The 20,625-nt window shown below is 43.7% G+C and overlaps 1 protein-coding gene across 1 annotated transcript in view; it reads left to right on the top strand.

The window, feature by feature from the left end:
* Positions 1-20,625, top strand: part of LOC121533867 (PH domain leucine-rich repeat protein phosphatase 1) — a 43,333-nt gene that overhangs the window by 5,312 nt on the left and 17,396 nt on the right. Inside the window, exons 2-5 of the mRNA XM_041840178.2 lie at positions 11,644-11,840; positions 15,466-15,591; positions 15,813-15,952; positions 19,791-19,937. Coding sequence (XP_041696112.2) covers positions 11,644-11,840; positions 15,466-15,591; positions 15,813-15,952; positions 19,791-19,937 — 610 coding nt within the window. The remainder of the gene's footprint in view (positions 1-11,643; positions 11,841-15,465; positions 15,592-15,812; positions 15,953-19,790; positions 19,938-20,625) is intronic.

Raw genomic sequence — 20,625 nt, 5'->3', positions numbered from 1 at the left:
AGTTGGCTAGCAACCTTGCAAGTTGATTTGTAACAATAAATTCATTTGCTTATAAGTTGGCAGAAAATGTAATTGAAACCAGTAATCATGAGTGCAAATGATTTGGTTTAATTTGAAGTTATACATTTGAAGTTATTTCTGTTGGAGTTTACATTATAGGGAATAGGCTGGCTTGCTGGGTCCTCCATATTACATTACCCCCCGGAAAAACATTTTCCGACATGACTTCGGCATTCTGATCGGTTTTATGTAATAACTCGAAAAATAGAAAATGAGGTATAACTTTGTATTGGGACTTTTGATCCATATACTAATGCAAATCCACGTTACGTGGTTACATTTATGCTACCTACCCTTTAATTTCCTGCAATTCTACACATTCTGTCATGGTGCAGAGAGAATATTTGGCAATTTTATAGGGTAACTCATTTCATGCAATTGTACAAATTTTGCCATGGGATGGAGAGAAAAATTAGCAGTTTTTAATATGATATGAGAGTGACTAACAAAATAAATGCCCCCCCCAGTTGGTAATTCAACCATGATTACTACAAGTTTAGATAGCTGGCCGCTAGAATAATTTGCCAATCTAAAAATGTTTTGCTGACATAGGCTAATTGAGTGACTGTCAGTAACTGACATAACGAGAACTGCTGATGCAAGACCACATTTCCAAATTGCACATTATGTATTCTACTAACCTAGTTGAAAGTTAAGACTTTTTTTGTGTGTGGAAATTAATCCGTGGGCCTACAAAAGGTGGGCCGAGTTGCCCATCCCTGGCCTAGAACAACACTAGTAAAGGAGATGATCTGTTATGTGAAGGGATACATGGCTCCAGTTCTCCCCAGGGCAGGGATAGTCTACAGAGAGCCTTTGTACCAGTGTCTCCGTGTGAGAGTAGCTGGTGTGGCGTGCAGGGGCCTGCATTGAGCAAAAATGTGGCGTGAGAGGAAAAAGGAGAAGTACTAGCATGATGGAGGAGGAGGAGAGAAGGCAGGTCTTATAATCAGGAATATACTGTTTCAGAGAGATATCTGGACTGAAGCGCTCTGTCTTTCTCTATCTGTTTATGTCATGTCACCCCTCTCTCCCTCTCATGCCACCCCCTCTCTCTTTCTTTCCCTCTTTCTCTCTGCATGCCAAGTACCCATTCATTAAATTCAGAAAGTATCCATTCAGTTAAAGGGGCAGTCTGTAGTTGCTACATCAGTTTTGGGATTTATAAATTAGTCATATATTCCCATTGATTGTTGAAGAATATAACTTATACATTTCTCATTAGCTTATTACAACTGTCACCACACCACAACCTAAAATATAAGCTTGTTTTACTCCAATGTTTGTAAATGTAAACAACTGCTGTATAGCCTCAAAGCATGGTTTAAACAATAACTTTGGATACATACTGTAGCTCTATGAATTTAAGAGTGGTTACATTTCTCCAGGCCCATCCCTCAGCTTTTTACCAAAACAGAGGGGTGTTCACTTTGTTATTGATTCAACTGCGGATTAGCGCTGTAAAGGACTATTTTAATCATTCATGTTACAGTTACAACCAGTTGACATCTGAGCGCGTTTGTACACGCATTTCCTTCTACATCAGCGTTTCCCAAACTAGGATGGGGTTGCGAGAGAAAAATATGCGCTTGGTTCATAGGGGTTACTTCAGTAACCTCCGGTAGCTCCTAGATGCGGTTGTAATAAACAGAGCGGATTCTGTTTTCTTTCTAAAAATGTCGCTCTATCTTTTGAACCATTTAAGCTAAAAAATATTATGACCCCATCACTGAAAGATAAGACTCTCAGGAACACGCATGTGTCTGTTTCTCTATACAATGCCCACAAGCTGCACAGGACTCATTAGACCAGGCACTAAATCAGACTGGGTGGAAAAGAACATCCTCATCAATGAGATCATACCATATTAATGCCTGATTATCTTCTGACTTCCCAATACCTTTCTGATGCATTTCAGTCACTTCAAACCATACTTCCTTCAGATTGAAATACTGTCAGTCTGATTTGTAATAGACTGTCATATCCCCAATTTAAAAAAGTAAACATTGGCTGTTGATTACATCCCGTTTTTCTTACATGGTGTGGTCTCGAAAAAATGCATATCAAAATGGGGTCACGGGTCACAACCTTGGGACCCCTGCTTTACATTGTTGTTTTAACGGCCTGTTCTAAGTTTGTACACACTAGTCTATAGTAACGTTGGAAGATACCTGTTTGTTATGTAATGTATGTTAGTGATGGGGGAGAAAAATTTGATACAGTTACATATCGCAACATTATTTTTGGCTCCAAGTAAGAAGGCTATTTTTGCTGCTGTAGGTAGCGTTAGCTAGTGCTAGTCGGCTGTACGTGCGCCAAAACTCCGGTATTTTTCATCCTATAGCTTGTTCTTCATCTCCTTTTTAAATAGTGAGCCAACATGCTTTCAGCACTTTTATTTCCCTGACTGATCAAAACTAGTTTATCGTGCTTTCTCTTGTCCCTGCAGCAGACATATAGTGAGCAATATGTTTGGAACATCAAATCGCAATACAATCCCAGTATCGAATCGTGAGAATAACAATACATATCATTTCAGCACCTGAGTATGGTGATAATATCATATCATGAGGCCCCTGGCTATTCCCAGCCCTAGTGTATGTCAATGTATTGGGGTGTGGAACTGGGAAGGCTTTCTCCTTTCAGGGTGGGTTTTGGCATCTGTCTGGGAGTGTCAAGGCTATTCAAGGTAGATTCAAAGAGCTGATCTATTCTAGACTACTTGTAGAAATAATTGAAGGAGACTTGGGTACTTAGGTTTTGGATTGTGTGTAAAGTAAGAGTTGTGATGCCTAGGGCTGTTCATCGTTGCCAGTCAGAGGAGTCTGAGTCGGACATTCTGAGTGCCCCCTGGAAAAGGCACGTTGGACACACAAACACACACAGTGTGTGCTTTGCTGACGAGGAGGGAACAATGAGCTGTGCAGAACTCAAATTTCACCTCCTCAGTGTTGGTGATCTACCTGCGACAGTAGACAGTATAGTCGGCTGCCTGCCCAAACTGCATTACCCAGAGGTCACTGGCTGCTCTGTCTCTGCTCCACCCCAAGGTAACTGCTCTAGCTCCGCTACCAAGCCCAGCAGCTAGGGCTGTGACGGCCATGGAATTTTGGATGATGGTTATTGGCCAGCCAAATGACCGCAGTCTCTGTAAAAACTGCTCGACACACATTTTTAACTCTCCTCTGCTCCTGACTGCATGTGCTGTCATAAAAATAGAATGAATAGAACGGGTGTCCCAATTCCAGTCAATGATGGCATAATAGGTGGATTGGCGGCTATTGCGAGGAAAAAAAGCAGGAAGTAAAAGCAGGAAGTGTACCCATCAATATGTGCTGTGATTTTTTGATTCAACTCAACTAACATCACAAAAAAGACATTCCCTTGCATGAGCCAAATCAGTTAACATCATTTAAATGAACATTCTACATTACCATATAAATTATTTCATCACAATACCAGGCGAGTGTGCCCATGAGTTTACCAGTCAAATTGCCCCACGATTGCCCGGCCGTCCCGTCTTCAGTCAGTTGTTTGTTCCCAGAAACTAAAGTCATACAAAAAAAAATGGTTATGACGGTTATTTTATTTTCATAACTGTCGGTTACACAGGTGTATGGTAATTGTTCCAGCCCTACCAGCAGCTGGAAGTTAAATACAATTCCATTTCAACTTACTGTGCTGGTGGCCAGGACGGTTGGTCATTATGACGGGGAATTTGAGACAAAATATCTAAAGGATCATATTATTAAACAGACTTTCCAAACGTGGGTCTGTTTACCTCATGTCAAAATAAATATCACACACAAGCTATTCCTTTTTTTGTCCACATATGTCCACAACAGACCCACGTTTGGAAATTATGTTTAATAATACGATCCTTCAGATATTTTGTCTCAAATTCCCCCCGTCATAATGACCATCCTGCCTACTGGCACAGTAAGTTGAAATGGAATTGTATTTAATTTCTGGCTTCACACAGACTGTTTTAGTGCAACCCAATACAATTGAAAGCAACACTAGTGTATGTAAATACACCCGCATTGCTAAAAGCACCTACTCCCCTGTCTGTGGTTTAACTTGACAACCCCACACACCCAAAACATCCTTGTCCTCCTGTCTGTATAACCATAGAAAGACGGAAAGAAAGTGTCAATGATTTGAGTGTGAAAAGAAAGTTAGTTATGGAGTTTAATGTTCATGTTGTGGACAGACTAAAAGTTGATGTGTATGTGTTGATGGGAATGGGAATGAATGGACAGTCCTTGGAGACTACGCTTGTTGGGGACAATTATTTGAGTGGCTGTGAAAGGGTGGGGTGTCTTTTGGATGCCTAAGGTCAAACACAGACAGGACATTGGATAAGAGTTAGGATGTTTGGGATGCCTTTAGAAGGTTCTTGGACATAAGGGAAGGGCGGGGACACCAGAAGTGCTAAGAATGTCTACTCCGTCCAACTCCGTCTCAGACAGGAAGTGGTCATGAGGGACAGGATGTTGCTCTGCGGAAAGGAAGGGGTGGAAGGAAAGGGTGTACAGTTGAAGTCGGAAGTTTACATACACCTTAGCCAAATGCATTTAAACTCAGTTTTTCACAATTCCTGACATTTAATTCTAGTAAATATTCCCTGTCTTAGGTCAGTTAGGATCACCACTTTATTTTAAGAATGTGAAATGTCATAATAGTAGAGAGTGATTTATTTCAGCTTTTATTTCTTTCATCACATTCCCAGTGGGTCAGAAGTTTACATACACTCAATTAGTATTTGGTAGCATTGCCTTTAAATTGTTTAACTTGGGTCAAACGTTTCGAGTAGCCTTCCACAATCTTCCCACAATAAGTTGGGTGAATTTTGACCCATTCCTCCTGACAGAGCTTGTGTAACTGAGTCAGGTTTGTAGGCCTCCTTGCTCGCACACGCTTTTTCAGTTCTGCTTGCAAGCAACCCCCTTTTTCCTCCAAACATAACGATGGTCATTATGACCAAACAGTTATATTTTTGTTTCATCAGACCAGAGGACATTTCTCCAAAAAGTACGATCTTTGTCCCCATGTGCAGTTGCAAACCGTAGTCTGGCTTTTTTATGGCGGTTTTGGAGCAGTGGCTTCTTCCTTGCTGAGCGGCCTTTCAGGTTATGTCGAAATATGACTTGTTTTACTGTGGATATAGATACTTTTGTACCCGTTTCCTCCAGCATCTTCACAAGGTGCTTTGCTGTTATTCTGGGATTGATTTGCACTTTTCGCACCAAAGTATGTTAATCTCTAGGAGACAGAACGCGTCTCCTTCCTGAGCAGTATGACGGCTGCGTGGTCCCATGGTGTTTATACTTGCGTACTATTGTTTGTACAGATGAACGTGGTACCTCTTCAGGCGTTTGGAAATTGCTCCCAAGGATGAACCTGAGGTCTTGGCTGATTTCTTTTGATTTTCCCTTGATGTCAAGAAAAGAGGCACTGAGTTTGAAGGTAGGCCTTAAAATACATCCACAGGTACACCTCCAATTGACTCAAATGATGTCAATTAGCCTATCAGAAGCTTCTAAAGCCATGACATAATTTTCTGGAATTTTCCAAGCTGTTTAAAGGCACAGTCAACTTAGTGTGTGTAAACTTCTGACCCACTGGAATTGTGATACAGTGAATTATAAGTGAAATACTCTGTCTGTAAACAATTGTTTGAACAATTACTTGTGTCATGCACAAAGTAGATGTCCTAACTGACTTGCCAAAACTATAGTTTGTTAACAAGAAATGTGTGGAGTGGTTGAAAAACGAGTTTTACTGACTCCAACATAAGTGTATGTAGACTTCCGACTTCAACTGTATACATACATTGTGTGTGTGTGTGTGTGTACACTACCGGTCAAAAGTTTTAGAACACCTACTCATTCAAGGGTTTTTCTTTATTTTTTACTATTTTCTACATTGTAGAATAATAGTGAAGACATCAAAACTATGAAATAACACATATGGAATCATGTAGTAACCAAAAAAGTGTTAAACAAATCCAAATATATTTTATATTTGAGATTCTTCAAATAGCCACCCTTTGCTTTGATGACAGCTTTGCACACTCTTGGCATTCTCTCAACCAGCTTCATGAGGTAGTCACCTGGAATGCATTTCAATTAACACGTGTGCCTTCTTAAAAGTTAATTTGTGGAATTTATTTCCTTCTTAATGCATTTGAGCCAATCAGTTGTGTTGTGACAAGTTAGGGGGGATATACAGAAGAGAGCCCTATTTGGTAAAAGACCAAGTCCATATTATGGCAAGAACAGCTTAAATAAGCAAAGATAAATGACAGTCCATCATTACTTTAAGACATGAAGGTCAGTCAAAATGGAAAATGTCAAGAACTTTGAAAGTTTCTTTAAGTGCAGTCGCAAAAACCATCAAGCGCTATGATGAAACTGGCTCTCATGAGGACCGCCACAGGAATGGAAGACCCAGAGTTACCTCTGCTGCAGAGGATAAGTTCATTAGAGTTACCAGCCTCAGAAATTGCAGCCCAAATAAATGCTTCACAGAGTTCAAGTAACAGACATCTCAACATCAACTGTTCAGAGGAGACTGTGTGAATCAGGCCTTCATGGTCGAATTGCTGCAAAGAAACCACTGCTAAAGGACACCAATAAGAAGAAGAGACCTGGGTCAAGAAACACGAGCAATGGACATTAGACTGGTGGAAATTTGTCCTTTGGTCTGGAGTCCAAATCAGAGATTTTTGGTTCCAACTGACGTGTCTTTGTGAGACGCAGTGTGGGTGAACCAATGATCTCCGCATGTGTATTTCCCACCGTAAGGCATGGAGGAGGAGATGTTATGGTGTGGGGGTGCTTTGCTGGTGACACTGTCTGTGATTTTATTTAGAATTTAAGGCACCCTTAACCAGCATGGCTACCACAGCATTTTGCAGCGATACGCCATCCCATCTGGTTTGGTCTTAGTAGGACTATCATTTTTGTTTTTCAACAGGACAATGACCCAATACACCTCCAGGCAGTGTAAGGGCTATTTTACCAAGAAGGAGAGTGTTGCATCAGATGACCTGGCCTCCACAATCCCTCAGCCTCAACCAAATTGAGATGGTTTGGGATGAGTTGGACCGCAGAGTGAAGGAAAAGCAGCCAACAAGTGTTCATCATATGTGGGAACTCCTTCAAGACTGTTGGAAAGGCATTCCAGGTGAAGCTGGTTGAGAGAATGGCAAGAGTGTGCAAAGCTGTCATCAAGGCAAAGGGTGAATATTTAAAGAATCAAATAAAATATATTTGGATTTGTTTAACACTTTTTGGGTTACTACATGATTCCATATGTGTTATTTCATAGTTTTGATGTCTTCACTATTATTCTACAATGTAGAAAATAGTAAAAAATGACCGGTAGTGTACAGTCGTGGTGAAAAGTTTTGAGAATGACACAAGTATTGGTCTTCACAAAGTTTGCTGCTTCAGTGTTTTTAGAAATTTTTTTCAGATGTTACTATCGTATACTGAAGTATAATTACAAGCATTCCATAAGTGTCAAAGGCTTTTATTGACAATTACATTAAGTTTATGCAAAGACTCAATATTTGCGGTGTTGACCCTTCTTTTTCAAGACCTCTGCAATCCGCCCTGGCATGCTGTCAGCTAACTTCTGGGCCACATCCTGACTGATGGCAGCCCATTCTTGCATAATCAATGCTTGGAGTTTGTCAGAATTTGTGGGGTTTTGTTTGTCCACCCGCCTCTTGAGGATTGACCACAAGTTCTCAATGGGATTAAGGTCTGGGGAGTTTCCTGGCCATGTTTTGTTCCCGAGCCACTTAGTTATCACTTTTGCCTTATGGCAAGGTGCTCCATCATGCTGGAAAAGGCATTGTTCGTCACCAAACTGTTCTTGGATGGTTGGGAGAAGTTGCTCTCGGGGGATGTGTTGGTACCATTCTTTATTCATGGCTGTGTTCTTAGGCAAAATTGTGAGTGAGCCAACTCCCTTGGCTGAGAAGCAACCCCACACATAAATGGTCTCAGGATGCTTTACTGTTGGCATGACACAGGACTGATGGTAGCGCTCACCTTGTCTTCTCCGGACAAGGTTTTTTCTGAATGCCCCAAACTATCGGAAAGGGGATTCATCAGAGAAAATGACTTTACCCCAGTCCTCCGCAGTCCAATCCCTGTACCTTTTTTTTCTTCTTCTCCAGCCTTGTCCTCGTCAACACTGTCACCTGTGTTCACGAGAAAATCACTGACATGATGTCAGCTGGTCCTTTTGTGGCAGGGCTGAAATGTAGTGGAAATGTTTTTTGGGGATTAAAGGGGGACTTTGCATTAATTGCAATTCATTTGATCACTCTTCATAACATTCTGGAGTATATGCAAATTGCCATCATAAAAACTGAGGCAGCAGATTTTGTGAAAATTAATATTTGTGTCATTCTCAAAACTTTTGACCACGACTGTACATTAACACAGACTATGCCTACACTACTCCACCTAGAATGGTTTGAGTTTACATTACATGTATGTTTGTCTAAAATTAGCCTATACCATTGTGTTTTACATTGGTGCACAAAATGCTGTTGTATGTAGGCCTGTAACTAGTGGCCTTATCAGAGGATGAGCACATCATTGTATGTAGGCCTGTAACTAGTGGACTGATCAGAGGATGAGCACATCATTGTATGTAGGCCTGTAACTAGTGGCCTGATCAGAGGATGAGCACATCATTGTATGTAGGCCTGTAACTAGTGGCCTGATCAGAGGATGAGCACATCATTGTATGTAGGCCTGTAACTAGTGGCCTGATCAGAGGATGAGCACATCATTGTATGTAGGCCTGTAACTAGTGGCCTGATCAGAGGATGAGCACATCATTGTATGTAGGCCTGTAACTAGTGGCCTGATCAGAGGATGAGCACATCATTGTATGTAGGCCTGTAACTAGTGGCCTGATCAGAGGATGAGCACATCATTAGGGAGAGGGGGGGGTGTGGGTCGAGGATTCCTCAAGTGTGTATGAGTTAGGGCCTCCTAGCTCTGAGCCCCAAACCCTCCATCAGTGGCTCTGTGTGTGTGTGTGTGGTTGGGTGGTAAGGCTGCCCATCCTTTACTGTACCTTCATTTACTTTGAACATTATTGTAGTGATGTAGCCATGTTGATGGAAACGGTGGTCTCTGAAGTAGGGAGAGAGCAGCCAGACCAAGGGTGCATCCCAAATGGTACCTTATTTCCTATCTGGTCAAAAGTAGTGCACTAGGGAATAAGTGGCTATTGATGATGCAAGCCAGATAGGCTGTAGGGACTCTGGGTAGAGCAGACCAGATAGTTCTGCCTGGGACCAGAAACAGCCCCAGGGAGGGGTGCGGGACTTGTCCCTAGAGCCATGGGAGCAGACAGAAAAGGAGCAAGGGGGGGTATGCTAATGAGGACACGCCACATTCTCTCTGAGGGGGCATTGTATGGAATAACGTAATCCTCTCCTCTCTGGGCTGGGGGGAATATTTTTTTAACCCCTCTGGTCTCGCTCTCTCACGAGCTCTTTCTCTCACTCTGCTCTGTTTATAGCTTATACCTCAGCCCCCCCCTTCATTACCCTGCAAACCAGCATATAAACACTTGTGGCCTGGCTGCTCTCTCTGTATGGTCTGTAACCATAACGATAATCTAGAGTATGTTGATAATCACACATTTCATACATTCCACAGGGCTGTTCAGACGTGACTGCACGTGCTGTTAACTAGCTCTATCTCATCTTTAGTCAGTTCTCTATTATTGATGGACCTGGGGGTGTCTATCTTCACCTTTCTCTCTTAAAGAGACAGAGGGCTACAGGATACCACTATGCAGCCTCTGGCCAGAGCTGTGCCACCTTTTGGCAATGTGTGTGTGTGTGTGTTTATGTTGAAAAGAAAGTGTGTGTGTTTTGGTGTTACTGGTATGTAATGTGCATTGATGAATAGCACAGCAGTCTGGATGACTTTATGTCTACAATTCGTCTTTCTCTCCTTTCTCCCTCCATCCCTCCCTCTATCCCCCCGAGTAAAGCACTGGAACACCTGAGAGTGTGTGTGTGTGTGTGTGTGTGTGTGTTAAAGTGAGTGAGGCAGAGAGGGTATCAGAGGACAAAAAACGGCAATCTCAGGAAAATATGATCGTATACACACACACACACACACACACACACACACACACACACACACACAAAGGGCTCTATAAGAAGAAATGGAGAAGCAGACAGATCTGGTTGTCAGCTCTTTCTCTCTCTCTCTGTCTCTCTCTTAGTCGCTGTCTCTCTCTCTCTCTCTCTTAGCCTCTCTCTAAAACTGGAACTGGCTCCCGTGTGTGTGTGTGTGTGTGTGTGTGTGTGTGTGTGTGTGTGTGTGTGTGTGTGTGCAGGAGTCACATTAACGCAGAATTCCGAGTCCCCCCTCCCCTGCGTTTTGTAAACGCAGATCTAAAATGCTTCTTATTGTAATTTCTGCATCAGACTACCTTTGTGCTTCAGTTGCACTTCTCCACTCAGATGACAATTCACGAACAAGGCATTCTATCGGCACACAGTGCTCTGACTGATGTGGAACTACTTTTCTCTGGTACTTTTCTCGGTGTAGCCTACTTTTCTACGGTAAAATGCAAGATTAACTTCAGGCAAAAAAGGAAATGTAGCTGGCTACATTCTTTCTATGATAACCATTAGAAATAATGTTTATCATGACCTTGCTTTTTCATTGTAAGCTCATTTACTTGTGTGGCTGCGATCCAAATAACGTTGCACTTCTGCGGTAATCTCATGAAAATGAAGCTATTTTCTGCCGAATGTGTTGCAGTAATGTATTTTCTGTGAAGGAAAACTATGGTTGCACGCCCCTGATCACTCTTGAAGCAACAACAAAAAACACTGTTGGCTTTCAATATAAAACACAGGTGAAATGGTTTAAAACACAGATTTTTTGATTGTCTGCATTATGAAAATGCTGATTGCTGAACTCAGCTTGACCCCTGGTGTGTGTGTGGGTGGGTGACAGCCTACATGAGAGCACACCCATTCTTAAAGTGCTAAAAATGTTTTTCTACACACACACCTTAGTGCTGCTAAAAATGCACACCACCAAGCACTGACCCAGTCAGTACAGTCAGTACTGCAGGAGCTCCATCTGCCGCAGTTCTGGCTCAGACAAGGCTTATCTGCTACCTGTGTATGTGGTGGCCAAGGTTAAGACTTCCCTGGGAGAGGAACACTTTCATTTCCTGAGGAAATAAAGGGCTAAGGTTAGGGCTAGCTGAATGAATTACATCTACCCTTACACCTCCTCTCCATTCATTAACACTGACCGTCCAGCCACCCCTCAGCCACTAGAACTATAAATTATACGTCACGTAACCTGTAACTAACCTCACCTAAACACACCGAGACACACACGGACACACATACACACGGACACACACACAGAGACACACACAGAGACCCTCTCTCTCCCCTGTCTCTGTCTCTCTTACTTGGAGGATTCTTCTGAAACGTCATTCTCTCAGCAGGAGGATCTGAGATTTTATGTTATTTTTTGTTTTCTCCAACCCCCCCCCTCCCTCCAGGTAAGCCGCGCTGTGTGGGTGGAGCAGACCGGGTGCAGCTGACAGGTGTGTTTAACGTAAGGAAGGGGAAGCTGGCCCTGCCTGTCAACCGGTGGTCACGACGACACGTCACCCTGAGTGGCACCTGTCTCATCGTCTCTTCCGTCAAATACGCTCACACCGGCAAGATGCACATCCTGCCCCTCATCGGTGGAAAGGTACTGAACACACACACCAGGGTTTCCGTTAGATTTTAATTTACTGGCCATTTTTTGGAAATTTACCGGACCCATATGCATTGGGTGCGTAACCCATTAAGGGTGTCCACACACGGTGCTCAGAATTACAGAAATCACATTTCGATTATGGTAATGAATCTTAACAGAACATGCAACTCCTGTAATGAAGCAGCCAATAAAACGTAATTTGCCAAAATGCAATTCGCGTGAAACACCATTCTAAACAGCACACCGGATACACAAGCAGTTCCATATGTGACAGAGATGAACATCTCTGTTTGAAACTTAGGAAGAGGGGGAATCTAAAGATGCAACAACTAGGATGGGTTGCTATAATGACTATGATTGTGCCTTTGGCTTCTGGACAATGAAATAAAGTTGATAAGAAAACCAGTAGAACAGGAGAGAAATGGAATATGAGGAGGAAGTCTTTCATAGGCCACAGAGGAATCAAGGATCATTAGCTTCTTTTTAAAAAATAACAGTGGATTGTTTCATATCACATGCTTCGTCTATACAGTGGGGGAAAAAAGTATTTAGTCAGCCACCAATTGTGCAAGTTCTCCTACTTAAAAAGATGAGAGAGGCCTGTAATGTTCATCATAGGTACACGTCAACTATGACAGACAAAATTAGAAAAAATTATCCAGAAAATCACATTGTAGGATTTTTAATGAATTTATTTGCAAATGATGGTGGAAAATAAGTATTTGGTCAATAACAAAAGTTTCTCAATACTTTGTTATATACCCTTTGTTGGCAATGACACAGGTCAAACGTTTTCTGTAAGTCTTCACAAGGTTTTCACACACTGTTGCTGGTTTTTTGGCCCATTCCTCCATGCAGATCTCCTCTAGAGCAGTGATGTTTTGGGGCTGTCGCTGGGCAACACAGACTTTCAACTCCCTCCAAAGATTTTCTATGGGGTTGAGATCTGGAGACTGGCTAGGCCACTCCAGGACCTTGAAATGCTTCTTACGAAGCCACTCCTTCGTTGCCCGGGCGGTGTGTTTGGGATCATTGTCATGCTGAAAGACCCAGCCACGTTTCATCTTCAATGCCCTTGCTGATGGAAGGAGGGTTTCACTCAAAATCTCACGATACATGGCCCCATTCATTCTTTCCTTTACACGGATCAGTCGTCCTGGTCCCTTTGCAGAAAAACAGCCCCAAAGCATGATGTTTCCAACCCCATGCTTCACAGTAGGTATGGTGTTCTTTGGATGCAACTCAGCATTCTTTGTCCTCCAAACATGTCGAGTTGAGTTTTTACCAAAAAGTTATATTTTGGTTTCATCTGACCATATGACATTCTCCCAATCCTCTTCTGGATCATCCAAATGCACTTCAGACGGGCCTGGACATGTACTGGCTTAAGCAGGGGGACATGTCTCGCACTGCAGGATTTGAGTCCCTGGCGGCGTAGTGTGTTACTGATGGTTGGCTTTGTTACTTTGGTCCCAGCTCTCTGCAGGTCATTCACTAGGTCCCCCGTGTGGTTCTGGGATTTTTGCTCACCGTTCTTGTGATCATTTTGACCCACGGGGTGAGATCTTGCGTGGAGCCCCAGATTGAGGGAGATTATCAGTGGTCTTGTATGTCTTCCATTTCCTAATAATTGCTCCCACAGTTGATTTCTTCAAACCAAGCTGCTTACCTATTGCAGATTCAGTCTTCCCAGCCTGGTGCAGGTCTACAATTTTGTTTTTGGTGTCCTTTGACAGCTCTTTGGTCTTGGCCATTGTGAAGTTTGGAGTGTGACTGTTTGAGGTTGTGGACAGGTGTATTTTATACTGATAACAAGTTCAAACAGGTGCCATTAATACAGGTAACGAGTGGAGGACAGAGGAGCCTCTGAAAGAAGAAGTTACAGGTCTGTGAGAGCCAGAAATCTTGCTTGTTTGTAGGTGACCAAATACTTATTTTCCACCATAATTTGCAAATAAATTCATTAAAAATCCTACAATGGGATTTTCTGGATTTTTTTCCTCAATGTGTCTGTCATAGTTGACGTGTACCTATGATGAAAATTACAGGCCTCTCTCATCTTTTTAAGTGGGAGAACTTGCACAATTGGTGGCTGACTAAATACTTTTTTCCCCCACTGTACTTATTTGGGAAGCATGCGTGGCACTAGGCCTAGCTGATTAGCTGTCAGTGAAAAGCATCTAAAGTAGCCTATGTGTGAAGATAATGTGTCTTGAGTATAATTTAAAACGTTGAGACAAGAAGAAGGTGAGGGGTGTCTGTCTCCAAAATGCACTCAGCTCTCTCCTGCCAATTCTTGCTCATTCATTGTGTGAATGTTTTGCCCTTTGATTGTTTATGTTGATCAATTACTATTTACATATGTCACCAGTAGTAAATGTACCATTAATCCCCGTCATTTGGTTACATTAATTTCTGTTAATGGCTGTATAGATTAGCATACAGTCATTTACTGTTCTCATTCTCAGAGTGGAAACGTTGTTTGCAGAGTTCACGAGCTGCTACACGTGTGAAAAACAAGTTTTGGTTAATTTCTTAACCATCATTTATAAGTTTTTTTTTTCTTTGTTAGGAGTGTTCCATGTGAGCAATGAGCATGTGTCTGGTTTCTCTGTCTTGTTAAAGTTAAGGGAGTGCGTTTATAAAAAGTGGAGATTTATTTATAACCATTGCGTAAATGTTACACTAATTATCTGCTTGCGCTATTTCTGAAAAGTATTGAGATTTATATACTTGGCCATACATACGCATGTTTCCCATTAAAAAAAATATGACCTGACATAAAAGTGTGCGCACGTGAACGAGCATTATAACTCATCATTCACCTTTTATGGTGACAATAACGCCCTTATTTGCTGTATACTTTGGAAGTATTGGAATTAAACGAACACAGTATATCTAAAGGAAATAGCAATGACCAACTTGATCAAATGTCTTTGGAGGTGTTGGCAGGATGTTTTCTTTTGCAGTGACATTTACTGTTTCTGAAAGACAAAAACAATAGCAAATTGTTGTGGACCTACAAACAGATCGTTTGAATGAAATTATGTTTTGCATTTACTTTCTCCCGAACCTAAATATGCTGCACTGCCTGAGAATTCTGAAACATAAAACTACAGTAGCCTTACTTACAGTGGTAGCCTACACACTTCAATGCAAAATATCAACTGTCTGTTCACCTGTTCACCTAGCTAGCTGGCTAGTTTAGCTAGCTTTTATTCTCCATTGTCAGATGGGATGATAAATATATGGCTAGCTACAAGTTAGTCACGAGTTGGCTATATATTGCCTCTCTCTCTCCCTCCCTGCTTGCTCCGACCACACCGCTTCCACACACCGGCCCCTGCCCCTCCTCCACCACATGACTCCCTCCCTGTTATTTTCCTCTGGCTGGCAGTTGTCACATTGTTTTTGGTCTCTAATCGCAGAGCTAATCTCTTTCTCTCTCTCTTTCTCTCTCGCTCTCTCGGTCCCCCTCTCTCTCTCTTTCTCTCTCTGTGTATCTGTCTCTCTCTGTGTATCTGTCTCTCTCTGTGTATCTGTCTCTCTCTGTGTATCTGTCTCTCTCTGTGTCTCTGTCTCTCTCTGTGTCTCTGTCTCTGTGTGTGCTGTTCAGGTGGAGGAGGTGAGGAGACACAGTCACTGTCTAGCCTTCAGTTCTTCTGGTCCCCAGAGTCAGACCTATTACATCAGCTATGACTCCTACACAGAACACCTCCGCTGGCACAGACACGCTGCCAAGGTACGTACGTACGCTCGCGCTGTGCTTGTGTGTGTGTGCGCTCAGAGTTGAGTTGCGTGTCTTCAAGTTGTCGGCAATCTGAAAAATGTAAACCCTTTGTCTCTTACCCTTTATCTCTCTCTCTCCCACCCTCTCTCCCCCACCCTCTCTCTCCCCCACCCTCTCTCTCCCCCACCCTCTCTCTCCCACCCTCTCGCTCTCCCTCCCTCTCCCTCCATCAGATAGTGTCTCAGAGGGTGAGTTCTGTGGACCTGTCATGTTGCAGTCTGGAGGAGCTGCCTTCTCAGCTGTTCTACAGCCAGGACCTGACCCACCTCAACCTCAAACACAACTACCTGACGGGCCTCACACATCTCACCAGGTATGTACCCCTGCAGGCTGTGGGAAGAGGTGGTAGGATGGAATGGAGGGAGTGGGGGAAGAGGAGAAGAAAAGGAAAGTAACTGAGAGACATGGGCTAGGAGAAGGGCTCAATATATACTTCTGCAAGGAGGGAGGGGTTAAGAGAGGAGTGGCGTGATGTGGGTGGTTTGTCCTTCGACAGCCTCTCTCGCGCGCTCTCTCCATCTCTCTGGGAATCACCATATGGTCGCAGAGTTAGAGGATTGGATTAAACTACAGATCTGTGTGTGATGTGTATGTGTGTTTGTGTTCCCTTAGGATTGATTTGGTCTAAGAAAACAGGTTGGGGTTGATTAGAAGCAGACGTCAGCGGAAGTAGGAGGGGAAATCCGAACTTGAGTTATATACACACACACACAGTTTCCCTCTGGAGCTTTCATTAATCTATGGCCAGTGCTTCCCAGACCTCTCACCTATGACCTGTTTTTGGAGTCTCGGCCTGCAAGCCTTGAGACATGATTGGTCCAAAACACAACGACTGCATTGTGATTGGCTGCTCCTCCTCAGTGACCTTTAGCCAGGGTTGGGGCCCAGCAGTGTCATTGACTGCGGTCAGGTTCTCGCTCCTTCTCCTTCTAGCTAACCCTTCTATGCTTACAGTAATACAATGCTCCCCACCATGGAGACTGTCTACATCCCAAATGGCTCCCTATTCTCTATAGTGTACACTATTCCCTATATAGTGCACTATGGGCCCTGGTCAAATGTAGTACACTATATAGGGAATAGGGTGCCTTTTGAGACGCACCTTCTGTCCCAGGCCTGGTGTAGTGTTACTGTTAGTGTTTGTGTGAGCTGCTCTGCTTTGGGAGACATCAGACAGTGGGGATGGATGGGGAGATGGGACAGGACTCCCTTGAATAATCTTCCCATCTGGCCACACTGATCACACTGCTCAACTTTCAGTATCAAACAGTGGTTAGGAAAACAGACCCTCACCTTTCCGGAACAGAGAAACACTATATTAATCTATCCTCCTCCTCTCTCTCTGCATACAGGACATCCTCCTCCTTTCTCTCTCTGCATACAGGACATCCTCCTCCTCTCTCTCTCTGCATACAGGACATCATCCTCCTCCTTTCTCTCTCTGCATACAGGACATCCTCCTCCTCCTCTCTCTCTCTCTGCATACAGGACATCATCCTCCTCCTCTCTCTCTCTGCATACAGGACATCATCCTCCTCCTCTCTCTCTCTGCATACAGGACATCATCCTCCTCCTCTCTCTCTCTGCATACAGGACATCATCCTCCTCCTCTCTCTCTGCATACAGGACATCATCCTCCTCTCTCTCTCTGCATACAGGACATCATCCTCCTCCTCTCTCTCTCTGCATACAGGACATCATCCTCCTCCTCTCTCTCTCTGCATACAGGACATCATCCTCCTCCTCTCTCTCTGCATACAGGACATCATCCTCCTCCTCTCTCTCTGCATACAGGACATCATCCTCCTCCTTTCTCTCTCTGCATACAGGACATCCTCCTCCTCCTTTCTCTCTCTGCATACAGGACATCATCCTCCTCCTCTCTCTCTCTGCATACAGGACATCCTCCTCCTTTCTCTCTCTGCATACAGGACATCATCCTCCTCCGTTCTCTCTCTGCATACAGGACATCATCCTCCTCCTCTCTCTCTCTGCATACAGGACATCATCCTCCTCCTTTCTCTCTCTGCATACAGGACATCATCCTCCTCCTTTCTCTCTCTGCATACAGGACATCATCCTCCTCCTCTCTCTCTGCATACAGGACATCATCCTCCTCCTCTCTCTCTGCATACAGGACATCATCCTCCTCCTCTCTCTCTGCATACAGGACATCATCCTCCTCCTTTCTCTCTCTGCATACAGGACATCATCCTCCTCCTTTCTCTCTCTGCATACATGACATCATCCTCCTCTCTCTCTGCATACAGGACATCATCCTCCTCTCTCTCTGCATACATGACATCATCCTCCTCTCTCTCTCTGCATACAGGACATCCTCCTCCTCTCTCTCTCTGCATACAGGACATCCTCCTCCTCTCTCTCTCTGCATACAGGACATCATCCTCCTCCTTTCTCTCTCTGCATACAGGACATCATCCCCCTCCTTTCTCTCTCTGCATACAGGACATCATCCTCCTCTCTCTCTCTGCATACAGGACATCATCCTCCTCTCTCTCTGCATACAGGACATCATCCCCCTCCTTTCTCTCTCTGCATACAGGACATCATCCTCCTCTCTCTCTGCATACAGGACATCATCCCCCTCCTTTCTCTCTCTGCATACAGGACATCATCCTCCTCTCTCTCTGCATACAGGACATCATCCCCCTCCTTTCTCTCTCTGCATACAGGACATCATCCTCCTCTCTCTCTGCATACAGGACATCATCCCCCTCCTTTCTCTCTCTGCATACAGGACATCCTCCTCCTCCTCTCTCTCTGCATACAGGACATCCTCCTCCTCCTCTCACTCTCTTCCTTTCTCCATCTACCTTCCTCCTTCTGGATGCATTTTCTCACTTTCTCTCTTTCTACCTCTGTGTGTCTCTCGCCCTTTCGCTCTCCCTTTCTCTCTCACTCTCTCCCTTTCTCTCTCATTCTCTCCCTTTCTCTCTTCCTCCCCCTCTCTGTTAGTGTTCTCGCTGTGGTTCAGTGACTGTGTTAGCTCTGGTTGTACTTCCGATGGGAATGGCTTTGTGCTCCCATTGTTCCTCCATAAACACAGCTTTCCCAAGGGGAGAGGAGAGGAGGGGAGGCAGCCGGGGCTTCAGGAATGTGTTTTTCCCGTGGCGCGGCACTGCGCTGCGAATGCGGCTGGCTGTGGCTTTTCCTTGGAAATCCGGTGAACCGGATTAGGCTAGTTAGGCCTGGGAAGACTAGGGGAACCGAGTGCCTATCAGATTTGGCAAAGATTATCACACACGTGCCCACCAGATTTTCACACGCATCACAGTTTGTGGTAGCTTATTTTTCAAGGATATTTTTATGTGTGCAATCACAACAATATACTTGTGCTGCTCACATACAGGTAACTGCCCAAATAAAGGAAACACCAGCATTACGTGTCTTTACAGTTTATTTTGATCGCTTTGGCACATTTTTCAGATGTGGTATATAAGTGGTATATTTTCAAAACTCTTAGTTCAAAACAGATAACACTTGTATTGCCCCATGTCTTATGTTCAGAACCTTTTGATTGTGTATTCATTGGAGTTGAACACATCTTTCACCCCTGAGGCAATCATGCAAAATCTAAGTGTTCAGTGAAATACAATGACAATATTTAGTTTAGTCACCAATATATCAAATGAATGATGACAGGCTTATCATTTAGTCATTTTAACTAACATTTAATCCAATAACAAAAAATACAAGATACATTTTTCAAACAGTTATTTTTGAAGTGCTGAATAGAGAGAATAGCAGATGGTAAATATCAAGTCCTCTGGTCAAAAGTAGTGCACTCTGCCATTTGGAACGTAGTCCTCCCTCTCTCCAGTGTTGTTGTTCTGAATGGGCTCATTAGGTAACCAGAGGCTTCTTCTTACTGACTCTTTAGTTTCTGTGATGTTATTGTTTGTTTTTCTCTGAAGATTCCTATCTTGATTAACCCCCTCTCTCTCTCCCCCATCTCCCTCTCTCTCTCCCCCCATCTCCCTCTCTCTCTCCCCCATCTCCCTCTCTCTCTCCCCCATCTCCCTCTCTCTCTCTCCCCCATCTCCCTCTCTCTCTCCCCCATCTCCCTCTCTCTCTCTCCCCCATCTCCCTCTCTCGCTCCCCCATCTCTCGCTCCCCCTGCCTCTATCTAGGTTCTGCAGGTTGAGGAGCCTCAATCTCTCTAACAACGCTCTGTCTGACTTCCCTCTGGCCGTGTGTGACATCACCTCCCTGACGGAGCTCAACCTCCAAGGCAACCGTCTGACCTCTCTGCCCTCCGCCCTGGGGACCATGCACAGGTGAGTGGGGTCGAGGGAGGGAGAGAGGGACCCTAGAGCACACAAAAAAAACGATACATACCTCGGCCTTAACATCAGCGCCACAGGTAACTTACACAAAGCTGTGAACGATCAGAGAGACAAGTCAAGAAGGGCCTTCTATGCCATCAAAAGGAACATAAAATTCAACATACCAATTAGGATCTGCCTAAAATTACTTGAATCAGTTATAGAACCCATTGCCCTTTATGGTTGTGAGGTCTGGGGTCCGCTCACCAACCAATAATTCACAAAATGGGACAAACACCAAATTGAGACTGTATGCAGAATTCTGACAAAATATCCTCCATGTACAACGGAAAACACCAAATAATGCATGCAGAGCAGAATTAGGCCGATACCCACTAATTATCAAAATCCAGAAAAGATCCGTTAAATTCTATAACCACTTAAAAGGAAGCGATTCTCAAACCTTCCATAGCAAAGCCATCACCTACAGAGAGATGAACTTGGAGAAGAGTCCCCTAAGCAAGCTGGTCCTGGGGCTCTGTTCACAAACAGACCCCACAGAGCCCCAGGACAGCAACACAATTAGACCCAACCAAATCATGAGAAAACAAAAAGAGAATTACTTGACACATTGGAAAGAATTAACAAAATAACAAAGCAAACTAGAATGCTATTTGGCCCTAAACAGAGAGTACACAGT

The sequence above is a fragment of the Coregonus clupeaformis genome, chromosome 20 (genome assembly GCF_020615455.1).
Source record: "Coregonus clupeaformis isolate EN_2021a chromosome 20, ASM2061545v1, whole genome shotgun sequence".
Taxonomy (NCBI): Eukaryota; Metazoa; Chordata; class Actinopteri; order Salmoniformes; family Salmonidae; genus Coregonus; species Coregonus clupeaformis.
This window is presented reverse-complemented; position numbering and strand designations above follow the sequence as displayed.